This window comes from Excalfactoria chinensis, chromosome 8 (assembly GCF_039878825.1).
Source record: "Excalfactoria chinensis isolate bCotChi1 chromosome 8, bCotChi1.hap2, whole genome shotgun sequence".
Taxonomy (NCBI): domain Eukaryota; kingdom Metazoa; phylum Chordata; class Aves; order Galliformes; family Phasianidae; genus Excalfactoria; species Excalfactoria chinensis.
In genome coordinates this window covers 21,971,981-21,984,159 of record NC_092832.1, presented here as the reverse complement: position 1 = coordinate 21,984,159, position 12,179 = coordinate 21,971,981, and the positions used below count along the sequence as shown (strand labels likewise).

The window sequence follows — 12,179 nt, the reverse complement described above, 5'->3', positions numbered from 1 at the left end:
ATGGAGATACCACAGAAAAGTTTATTAATACATTTTAAGCACTCTAAAACCATTAACTACTTTGCTTCTTATTTATAGAGATGAATAGTGGTTGGTACAGAAAAACAATAGATTATTCACTACAATATATTACTGCTAGACTCATACTTACCTTATTTCCTACTTTTTAAGTCATCTACTTGAAACAATCCCCACTGGAAGAATTTGCTGAAGAAGAGCTGCTAATATCTTTTTGGTGCTTATAGCTTTGATCATGTTCTGTTGCATAATTTGCCATATAAGGAAACTTGAGAATTATTAATGAAGCCTTTATACAGCCAGAAGATATAATATCAGAAAAAGAAAGAGAAGCAGCAACGTGTTGGGTATTCCAGTTGCCACCTCTTAATGGTTTACCATTTCCTAGCCATATTTCAAACACTTTTTTCTTTGACAGATAATCAAAGCTTTTGAAAGTTACTTACCTCAAGCCTCCCAACGTTTTTCTTTCAGAGAAGTTCAAAGCACCCTATTAATTATTAGCACTTGTGAGATGAGGTTTTTGAATTTATAAAGAGTCAAATGAGACATATAGTGAATTTAAATAGGTTTTATGCTGAGATTTGTAAAACAAGTTTCTGCAGGTTTCTTTAGTGTTGCTATCGCTGTATTTGCACAAATCTCATGCCAAAAACAAACAAAAAACAACAACAAAATAAATCCTCTCCAATATACAGAACAACCCAAACCACAACAACCTCAGAATGCATTTCCATGGCCTACACAGCACTACTATTTCTTTAAAGTCCAGCTTAAGTTCATGAAGATAGTTTTTACATTCAGCTTCCTGTGCTATAGGCTTCTGGCTCGATCTCCATGTGGGGCTGCAAACAGGACTGGGAAACTGATTTGCAGTGCAAGCAGGATTAGCAAACAGGATACCTAATAATGATAGCTGTTATCTATCACAGAACTGGGCAACGTATCTAGCCTTTTCCTTCCTCCTGCTCCTATCTCCTCCAGCAACACCTGCTTAGGAATAAGAGCAATGGAGTGAAAGGGCCGTATCATCCTTCAGTTTTCTTTTTTTACCACTATACCGCTATAACAGAACACAGCAAACCTTGGACCAATCAGGTGCTACAAGACATGGGGGAGAATTTGGTACAGATGCTTACTGGTAGCATCATTCAAAACCAGCAGTGCTGCCACTGCTCAGCAGTGGTGCTGCAGGGTGCAAACAGGCTCGAGCAGACCCACATGGCTGTTTGCACTATGTTCCATCATTCTAGTTTCTGGAGGGTTAATTGTACTGCCCTTTTCCAGAACTGCGTGATTCTATAGAAACTAGCTCAGGTTTCTCAAATAATCCCCAAATGTAGTTGGCATGCAGAGCTTTGACACAGAATTGCTATGTTTAGTTTGCATTGTACCTGAGATAATAAGTCTTTCCAGCCTCAAGCTGTGTCTGCAATTAATCTACAATAGAGGTAAACCAAATTACAAGTAACTGAGAATTAGCTATAGGTACATATTTATGTGCCCCATATCCCAGTTTCACTGTCACACTGTCTCAGTAACTCCTTATTTTCTTGTCAGTGCCATAGAGGGCAAGTTTATCAGTTAAGAACTTTGGAGTGCCATACTTTTTAACATTAGAGTTTGAATTATGTTTGGTGTTTCTTTTTTTTTAATAGTAATTTTACAATTTGTGTGTCAAAACTGTTAGCACAACTCTTTGATGAGTGAAGATATTCACATATGCATGTGTATAGCAATGTGCTTTCATGACTGAATCTAGTGTAGGCTAAATAGTACATTAAGGTTAGATATAACATTTATACAGGGTGTTACGTATGGTTTCTAGTGTATCTGTCCCTATTCCTGCAGCATGGTTAACTGGCTTACTTCATAGATTTGTAGTGGCAAAAACCAACCATTAAAAAGAGTGTGTGGGTAGAAAATAGTTATCGTGAAATATTATTATTACATAAATAAGGTGACTTTATTTCATTTACTTGCTAATTCACAGAGCTATTTACTAAGCAGTGGCTCTCTCAGTCGTGAATGAGAACCGGTAAGATTTCGCTTTTATGTATCGTTTCATAATCACCTTGAAAAATGTGTTGAATTTCAATCTCTTCAAAAGCAAGAGGAACATCAGTTCCTGTGAAACAGTAGAGCAGAACAGCAGGAATCCATTCCAAAGAAAGCCCAACTGGATTCATTACAGGTCTGCTGATGTGTTTTCATTTGCAATAAGCAGTAAAGCTACTCTGCGATTACAGTAAACTTTAGAATAGGATAACACCTATCAAGTGGCTATCATATTTTCATGCACATAATCTGTGCAGGAGATAGCATACACTTGATGAATGAAATATTCCTTAAATAACCTATACAAATCCAAAGTTGGTTTGGTTATTTTAGGGGACCTGTCCATGTAAAATACGTTTGTGAGATAAATTTACCTGTGGACTTCTTACCTGTGCCTGTGCTCTTTAGTCCTGCTGAATTACAGATGTTTTGTAACTGCACAGAATGACATTATCTCCGGCAATTATTTTATTTCTAGGGAATACAAATAGTTATTAATTTCATCATAGAGCTCTTTCTCTATAAGCTTTTGAGTAGGTAGGATTTTGGTTTGTGTTCTGAATATTTGAAATAATTTGTATGCATTTCACATTCCTATAAATATTGTATCAATGTAGCATTTGCACAGTTAAAAAACTGCTGAATATGGTGTATTAGTAGTGTTCTCAATAGCATTGCTGTAACTACATTGCTGATGCGGGGGACTTAATGGATCAAATTTGCTTGGCTGACACTTTTATGTTAGAAATCAGGAATTCTTAAACAACACTTAGACCTTTTGCTCCACAGTGGTTACACTTTGTGAGTAAAATGAAACACCCTAATGTTCTAATGATTTAATTTGATATGAAACTCTAGATTATGTTGTAGTGTTTATTACCTAAAGAGTAATATCAGCTATTTGCGTGGGCATTGCTTGGGTGGAAAAAATCCTCAATGGCTTAAAGACTGTTGCTTTTCGGAAGTGACTGTTTCAGAAAGTGGAGAGAGAAAAGAGAAACACTATTCTCAACTAAGAATTTAAAGGAATTGTTTCAATAAGTAATTATAATTATGGCAGTAATTAATAGTTGATTAATTTCAACAACCTTGGGGAAAAAAAGTTATTCCAAAAGTAGTACTAAAATCCCCAAATTATTTTTGATGGAATCTAATTAAGAAAAATTTAACTATGAAGTGAAGGAATCAAAATCTGTCTTGCTGTGTCCAAGACTGGCAGAAGACATGCCTTGTGCTAAACAAAAAGTAAACAAGAATTAAGGATAAAGTCATATCTTTATATTGTACACATTTGAAAGCCAAGGAATTGAACTTCAACCCAGAAAAAAAAATGCAAACATTATGTTGCATAATACACAGGATAGAGTTCGTCACTGAACTTATAGATGGCCCAGTTTTCACTTGTCAACTTAGTCCTGTTGCAGCACTATACAACTATCTCTTTCCCAATCATTTGTGAAATGCAAGGTGTTGAAGAGAAGGGTGGTGCTATGCAAAGCTGCTGATGTGCTCCCCCATAAGATTTTTTACTTGGTGGAGCCACTATGGAAGGCTGTCTCCCATGGTCAAGGATCCACTGTCAGTGTAAAGCTGTCAATGGTTGAGTCAGGAACTGGATTTATGTCTCTTGACAATTAGACATGGTGATACTCAAATATTGTTTCTTTGTACAGAGTCATCTACAACAATTACTTCAACCACACAATAGGCACTAAAAAAACCCACAAAATACCTCTGAAGAATGGATTTAGTGTAGTGTCACACCTGTTGGCCTTTGGGGAACACTTGGGAATTAGAGAAAAGGCAGATCGAAGCTAGAAGCCACAGATGTATTGCCTCTGTGTCAAACCTGAATTAATTCACGTAGTTTAGTTTTTATCTCAGGCACAGCATCCCATCTATAGTTAGCTTTCTTTGGCCTTTTCTGGCTCCCAGAAGATAAGCTAGTGTCCATCAAAACATGGCATGAACATCTCTTCAAGCATAGGTCTGGAAGCCCTTGCAAAATCAGCAGTGAAATGTGAAAGGTGTAATTTTTGTAAATGGTAAAAATACCGTTGATAAATTTCTTTTACAACCTAGCCAATATTCTTGAAAAACATCCATAGAATGTTGTGTTCTTGTTTCGAAAGCAATAGAGTATGATTGTACTACATAGTCCGTAGGTCAGATCTGCTGTTGTTTTATCAGTGTAAGTATGGATTGAGCCTGCCTCTTGAAAGCCTTGTGCATTTAAAATAAAATTTGATCTGCCCCAACCATAACTAGCTGAATCAACATCTTTTCGGCTGGTGCTACTGAGGTTACTCAGAAATATCTGTTAGTAAGCATTCTGTAGGTAGTCATTCTGCATTTAAAAACTTTATTGAAGAAAGGCTTTTGAAAACATCCAGCATAGACATATGTCTGAGTAGTGTACCTGAAAGCTCAAGCTAGTTATCCTGCTTTTATTCAGTGCTTCATACCTTGGGCAGATAGTGGAACCATGTATCTGCAGATTGTCCCCTTCCTTTTCTTTCATAGAATCATAGAATCATAGAATTACTCAGGTTGGAAAAGACCTTGAAGATCATCAAGTCCAACCGCAGCCTAACCAGTAGCCTATCTCTTAAAAAACAACCACAAAACAATACCACAACAACAAACCTCTGCTAAATCATATCCCTGAGTACCACATCCAAGCGGCTCTTAAACACATCCAGGGATGGCGATTCAACCACCTCCTTGGGGAGCCCATTCCAGTACCTAACCACCCTTTCTGTAAAGAAGTTCTTTCTAATATCCAACCTAAACTTGCCCTGGCGCAACTTGAGGCCATTTCCCCTCGTCCTGTCACAAGTCAGTAGTGAGAATAGACCTGCCCCACTCTCACTGTAAGAACCTTTCAGGTACTGGAAGACAGCAATAAGGTCTCCCCTCAGCCTCCTCTTCCTCAGACTAAACAGCCCCAGCTTCCTTAGTCTCTCCTCATAGGGCTGATTCTCCAAGCCCTTAACAAGCCTCGTTGCCCTTCTCTGGACCTGCTCCAGTACCTCCATGTCCTTCTTGTGCTGAGGTGCTTTCACTTCTTCCATCTTCCCCATGTTACTACAAAAATAGGTGCATAAAAACTCTTGTTTTGTGTGTGTTCCCCCCCTCCCCCCCCCCCAGAATTATGCAACATGGGAAATGTTCACTGCATTTTAAGAAGCTCATCCTCCAACTTCTTTCTCCAGTTTTGTGGATAGTATAACAGGCTTTCGATCTTACCTGACATTCTCTACTGACTGCATTTCCAAACCCCGCAATTGTATGCATATTTTGACTCAGTATTTTTTGCAGGTAGTGGCCAGTCTTTGTCTTTGGGAAACCAGTTCCTTATACATTTCAAAAATGCATCAGATACTGAGAAAGAAATCTGTAGTACGACACAGGGCATCAGATTTAGCTCTTTAGTTTCCCCCATGTCATTGAATTCTCATTTCCTCTTCCTTGGTAGGAAATGTCCCCTCCTTCCCCTAATCTTTTGCTGGTCTAGAACTTGAATTCCTCTGTAGTCTTAAACTGGCATTTCATCATTTCCCATTATTCATATGTAGACCTAATTCTCTGAGTCATCTCTTATATTCCAGAAAGGATGAACTTTCTCAAACAACTGCCTTTTTTCGGAAGCTGAGTTCTGTGGCTATTATTTACTCCTTTCTCTGCTAGTGGGATATGTATGTGATGCATCACAATTTTCCTTACAATTTATGTGTTATGCTTTTATTTGGTCTGTTTTTTGTTTAATGAAGTATTGCTACTATAGCAACTGTAGCATCATGTGATACTTTGATATTATCAAATGCCAAATACTTGTTAAAGAATAGATCAGGGTATCAGATGAAATTCACTGTTTCTTTCAGTGTTTCTAAATAAACATATTTTTTCAGTGAACATATTTAGCACTTAATTTTTTCAGCATTTTTTCCCTTTATGGTGATGAGTGTTCTAGTGGGGAGGTTAGAAATTGTAAGTACAGTAAAAAGAGTAATGGATATTATTTTTTTCCTTGTTTTACTGCATTTGAAACACAACTTGCATCTTTTTTCTTCTTTTATGTAGGAAAACTCTTCATACCTTATTGGATATTCTTGATTTCACTAAAGGGATACAAAAAATTCAATTTCCATTTGCATCTGACAAGAATATATATCCGTGGATACCGTCCATGTTTAGATAATAAATAAGTATTCTTGAGGTAAATAATGAAGTTACACTTTTAGGTTCAAGACTGGAAACAAATATTACCTATAAAACAAACAAACAAATAAAAGTCATATTCTCTTTTCCTAGAAACTCATAAGGTATTACAAGTATCTGGAAATGAGGGATCAGTGTTCAGGGCCAGATGTTGTCTTCAGTTTTCTTCACTCGGTTTCAGAAAGGAGGTATAAATGACCCTGGACTGATAATTGCATCTCTATCTGGATCCATTTCTTAATTTTATTTTATCTTATAATGAACTAGGTACTATGGATTTCTCATCATCTTTTCATGCTTAATCAGCCAGTAAGTTGACAGCTTTGTCATGGGCAAAGCACCTTTATGTACTTTTCTGTTTCTGCTTCCTTTTGGGCCTCCTACTGACTACTCAAAATGAGCCCTCAAGCAAAATGTTCTTTGCAGTGTTACCAAGCCCTTTGTACAGACATCGTGTGAACATCTTCACTGATCATTGTACTTCGATCTATTTGTGTATAAGAACAAGACTTTTTCCACTCTCAGTTTGGATGCCGTACCTCTGCTTAAGGATATCAGTTTGGACATATATATCAAAAGAAGCATGAGGTATTTAGGTGTACTTGGCCTTCTGACCCAAAAGAAAAAACTAATGGTGCATTAGCCAAGGAATTGCATTTAGAAGGCTAAGAGGGTCTGTTGCTTGGTAGCCTCTGTAGAAGAAGTAGCTTATTCAGTAGAAGTAAAAACATACAAAAACGAGAAACAAATAATGGCAATGCTTCCTTCTTATTTACACAGTCTACCATACGCTTCTTCTAGTTGTTAACATGAGCTGGCAGTTTATTTTTCCTGAGTAGTTTCAGAACCTTTGCAAAACTTAGAATTTACCTGGTAATCTTTGCAAAGATTGTGTTTGTATGCGTTCTTGGTTATGAATATCTTCTTAGTGTTGTGAGACAGTCTCTTGACAAGCAGTCTGTTGGTCAAACTGTGGGAGTAAAGTAGTTGAAGTGACAATTACTGTAAAGATGCTACATTTCAAATTGTGTTTCTAAATAACAATACAAGATGTTACTATTTTTTTTTTTAGAACTAGACCAAGCTGTGAGAGAACGTAGTACTATGACATCCTTCTTGTTCTGCTTGACCTGTAAAGCAGGCAGAGGTAACAGTATGGGCATGCAGTACCTGAACACAAGACATCAAGTATGTTTGGTACCATGTAGGGTGTTTTTCCCAAAAGCTTGGGATTTGTAGTCTTAATGTACTTTTTTCCTTTTCTCTTCTGATTACAGAGGCAGTGAGTTAAGTAAATTTCAGATCGACAACACTATGCAGTGCATTTAGATTCTGATGGTCATGCCCATTCCTTTCTCTAGGATGCGTGGTTGTGAAGACCAAAGCCAGTGGAACTGGAATTCCAAGTTCCTCACTGCTGCTGCCTGTATAATTTTTAGGATAGCTGTAGAGCATTCAGAACTGGTAGCCGACATAAGTTCTACCAGTGTTGAGGAAGTTTAGGAACATTGTTAAGTGAATCTTTTAATTAAAATATTCAAAGAAAAGTGGAACATAATGAGCTATTAATAGTACAGATTTCTTGGAACTCCCCTATAAATACAGATATAAATAATTTTGATAAAATTACAGTTTGCAGTTTTCTGACTAGTGGAAGAGAAACTGTTGTTGACATGTCCTTCATAATAGTTTCTATTACAGAACATAAGTTGAACAAGATTCATCTATGGACATGTTCCATTCAGAAGCTATTAGGAGCTACTGTTGAACATCTGAGCATATTTCTGTTTATTGAAAATTGTACTGTCCATAAGATAAGTCCATAAGAATCCACATTCACTTAAGCACGCATATTGCTTACAATAACTGTGTTGCTCAAGGTTGATGATGGTCTTTGCTACAATACTTGGAAACTTCTCTTGGCTTCTGGAGGATGAGAATCTGGTTATTAGGTCTTTAAACAGTGTAAGATTTCATCACAGTTGGCCAATATCCATATGGGGAATGTAAAGGACCCAGTCAGCCCTGGGTGCACAGGTGGAGTCAGTTCAGTTGTGTGACCACAAGGGGTAGAGCCTGGCTGCACCTCTCTTAGACCTCATTTAAGGACTGACTGCCACTGGGGAAGGATCTTTGGTTGGAGATTTCTTCTTTGGGGAGTCCTTCCTGTGAGCCTAGGCATTTGGTGGCAAGTGAGCACATTTGCTTTTCTTTTGAAATACCATCTTATCTGTGCTGGTCCCTTTGCTATTATATTCCTGTATTGCCCTTCTGCCACTTTAATCTTTCTGTTTGTAACAATGTGTCATTCAGGATTTAATTCCTCTTCTGAACAGAATCCAAAGTAGAATATTTAGGTTGTTTGAAACTGACTAGAAGAGCCAGCCTACGGTGGGTTAATAATCAAGGGTGACGCAAGTTTACTTGCTTTGTTCATTTCCTGTGGAGAATACTGGATTTCTTTACTTATTTTTTGACTGTGCAGAACAGATGAAATTAAAATAAAAATTGCCATACTTGGAAATCAATTTGTTTGTTCATCCTGTTGTTAAGAGTGGTAACTTAACAGCAGTAGTAGTTCTCCTTTGTGAACAACAGCAAGAATCCTAATTTGGTCCTGACGACAGAATGAGCTGAGGGGTGTCTTGATGACATTTATAATGTTTAAAGAAACACTTAGACAAAGATCAGTTGCAGCTATTGGATCTTTTCATGTTGTCTTACCTTTCCACTCATTTATCCTTGTTAGGCAGTAAGCCTATTTATGAGTATGATGTGCATTTTCCAGGCAAAGTTTTGTGTCTGTTTTCATGCAGCTGTGCCCTCCACTACTTAATGTAGCATGGGGATAACTGCTTGCTGCCATCTCCGTGGGTTCTGAAGTTCATCACAGCTGGAAGTGGGTTCATTGTTTACCCAGTGCAGGGAATAACTATTACTTACTTTCTCTAGAAGCTGCAGGGTATTTTTAGACAATGTACCTAAATTTGCATGATGTTTACTATAGCAAATACTGATTTCAGCTTTGCCTAAATTAAAAAACTGTTTGCTTTACCCTCTGAGCTTGAGAGTAGTAAGAAGCTCTGGAAGTTTCCAAAGTCTTCCTGCTCAGAATCCCAGTTCCTTGTAACTGATTCTGTTTATTCTCACTATTTTGATGTGAAGCTTATCCACTATGACAATAGTGACGAATGCAGACACCCACAGACACTGTCCAGATTGTATTTTAAAACCTTGTATAGTGACTTACTGAGATTTCATATACCTACAGATTTTATTCTTGATAGAAAATTGCCATTAAAGTTTAATACCGTGGTAAAAGTAAATCCTGGGGATTTGCTGGAGACTCCAGTTGTTTAAGATATGAAGAATTAGAATAAATAGCCACGTGTCTTTCAACCTATAAGAAAAATAATTGACAAAATAAGACCTACAGTATGAGAAAATTTCTTTGCTAAGTTACTTTTACCTTCATTTTTCTTATCTAACCTTTTTTTCCGAAGGACAACTTGATCTTGAGAATAATGCGATATGTTCTTACGTTAATTCTCTTTTTCCCCTTTCATTTTGTTTGAGATTGAAGTGCTACTGTCCTACTCCACAACATTTGCTTATGCATCTTTGCCATCATCCAGGAGCAGCTACTTGGTGCTCCCCACTTATGAAAGGGAGGGGTCTTATGGCACCATGTAACATGGTTCTCACCATCTAAAGACTGTAATGTATTATGAGTAACACTTGCTGCACCTGCTGAACAGACAAGTGTGAAACCATGTCTCATCTTGTAATAAAACAGTGCAAGCTCAGCTTAGGTGTTATCAGTTTAGGGAGACAGGCTAGCTGGGACGTAATGTTGTGTAGTACTGTCTGTTTGTCCTACAGCTGTCTTAAAATGGCAGTACTGTTATATTTCCACATTTCATGTTTTTCTAAGTGCTATTTCCCAGCAATCTTTTTAAGAATTACAAGAAGTCTATAATTTTTAATTGAGACTTGTGAGTGTTTACCAAGAGGAGAAGTTCAGTCATCTTGCTGCTGTACTCAGCTGACTCCCCACCTCCCATCTTTCACATTGGTCCTTGGCTACTCCAGCATTCTTGGGGGAGATCTGCAGGTTTCCCCTGAATGTTGCTTTGTATTTTGGATTTGGTGTGTTGGATTGCAAACAATGAACTATATGAATGAATATGGATACACTTAATCAAAGTGGCACTGAGCTGCAACTTAGGAGACAGTTTTTCTGTGGCTACTGTTATTAATTAGAGATTGCATGATTCAGAGGGGTAAGTTGTGCTGAGTGACATGATCATGGCCATACATACATATGGATGCCCTGTTCAGGTCTAGTTCTGCCTCTGGTGCCACCAGCCTTTAAGCAAAAAGTATCAGCAAAGCTTCTAGACTCTGCAGAGTAAAAAACGTGGCTGAAAATATGGTAAAGCAAATGATTCTACACTTAAAGAAAAAAGTTACTGGTGAATTGATATCTATGGGTAAACGTTCATTCTAAAACTGATAACCTTGAGGTTGCAAATAATAATTTGGCTAAAAAATAAGAATACACAGTATTTAATTTCTCAATCAATTTTTGTGTCATGATAAAATAAGAAAAGATCTAAATTGTCTGTTCTGTTACAGGACTTCTCAAACAAAGTAAGTTTCAGATTTCCTCCCTGGAAGTCTGCAAATTTATATGCCAAGTGTTGACATAGATATACGTATTTTTTAATCTGGGTTTATATACCTGAAAATATGGGTGTATAATGGAAGGGCTGCCAGACCCTTTAGCTGTGGTGTCATTAACACACTGATGTGATTTGTTACCTCAGCTAAGGTGTTTTGCCTCAAGAGGTGGAATACATTTATGTATGGAAAGGTCACTTTTAATTAATAAGCTGTTTTCATCATTCAGGGCAATATGAATTGCTTGTAACATTTGTGTGAAATAGCTTTCAATATAAAAATAAAACAAATTGAGCTTTATGTCACATTCATCATCACCTATAACCCATTTAAATGTCAAAAAATCAGTACAGACCAAAAGTCTATTTCTAGAAGCCTCAGTAGCCGTATTTATCACGGTGAAATAAGGTGTTATCATCCCATTATTCCATCATACACCTTCTGCTCATGAAGACATAAAGTTTACTTCTAGTTTTCCCTAACACAGAGTATGGTTGTTCTATTGTTAAACATTTATGTAGTAATTAATGAAGAAAATGATGAACCAATGTCGGAAGAATGAACAGCTAATTGTATTATTATATATCTCTTTCATTAAAATGTATAATGCAATATACAAATATTAAATTATTTTCTTCTACATCTCTCAAATGAAAAAAAATCACTGTTTTTGCATTCTTATTTGGAAACAAATTTTGCACACACTGTAATTTACTAGACAGCATAATTTGACTGAGAGGACAAGGCTTTCAATATATACACTAATGGCGTATTCTGACAAAAGTCGTGTGGTAGCGTAGCAAATTTATGTCCTCATTTTATCTTGAAATAAAAAAATATATCTTTGAAATTTTTGTTTGCTGAAGTTCTTTTTCTGAGCCTTCTTTGTTGAGAAAGCAAGGTTTGCATGTATCTCTCTTCTAGGACCCTTACATTTTCAAATGGGACTTAACTGTTTTCAGAGATTCTAGATTTACAATAAGATGCATGAAAACGGGCAGCAGGAAAAAGATCCCATTAATGCCCATAGGAATATGCTGTGGTTGGTGTTCAGTTCTAGGGAGTCAGTGCAAAGTCTGTGTATTATAGTTCCAGTCAAAGAAAGTAGATTCTGTTGAGGATTAAACTTCATTGCTTATGAGACTGTTCAACTGTGGAAATGCAAGAAATCAGACTGTGTGGTTTGCTAGGGAAGCTTT

At 37.0% G+C, this 12,179-nt stretch overlaps 1 protein-coding gene across 3 annotated transcripts in view; it reads left to right on the top strand.

Annotated features, from left to right (window-relative positions):
- Positions 1-12,179, top strand: part of LOC140255477 (BEN domain-containing protein 5-like) — an 812,733-nt gene that overhangs the window by 4,000 nt on the left and 796,554 nt on the right. Inside the window, exon 2 of one of the 3 annotated variants that reach the window (XM_072343117.1) lies at positions 2,012-2,056. The exons of the other annotated variants lie outside the window; for them this stretch is intronic. Coding sequence (XP_072199218.1) covers positions 2,047-2,056 — 10 coding nt within the window. The 5' untranslated portion in view covers positions 2,012-2,046. The remainder of the gene's footprint in view (positions 1-2,011; positions 2,057-12,179) is intronic. 3 annotated transcript variants of the gene reach the window in all.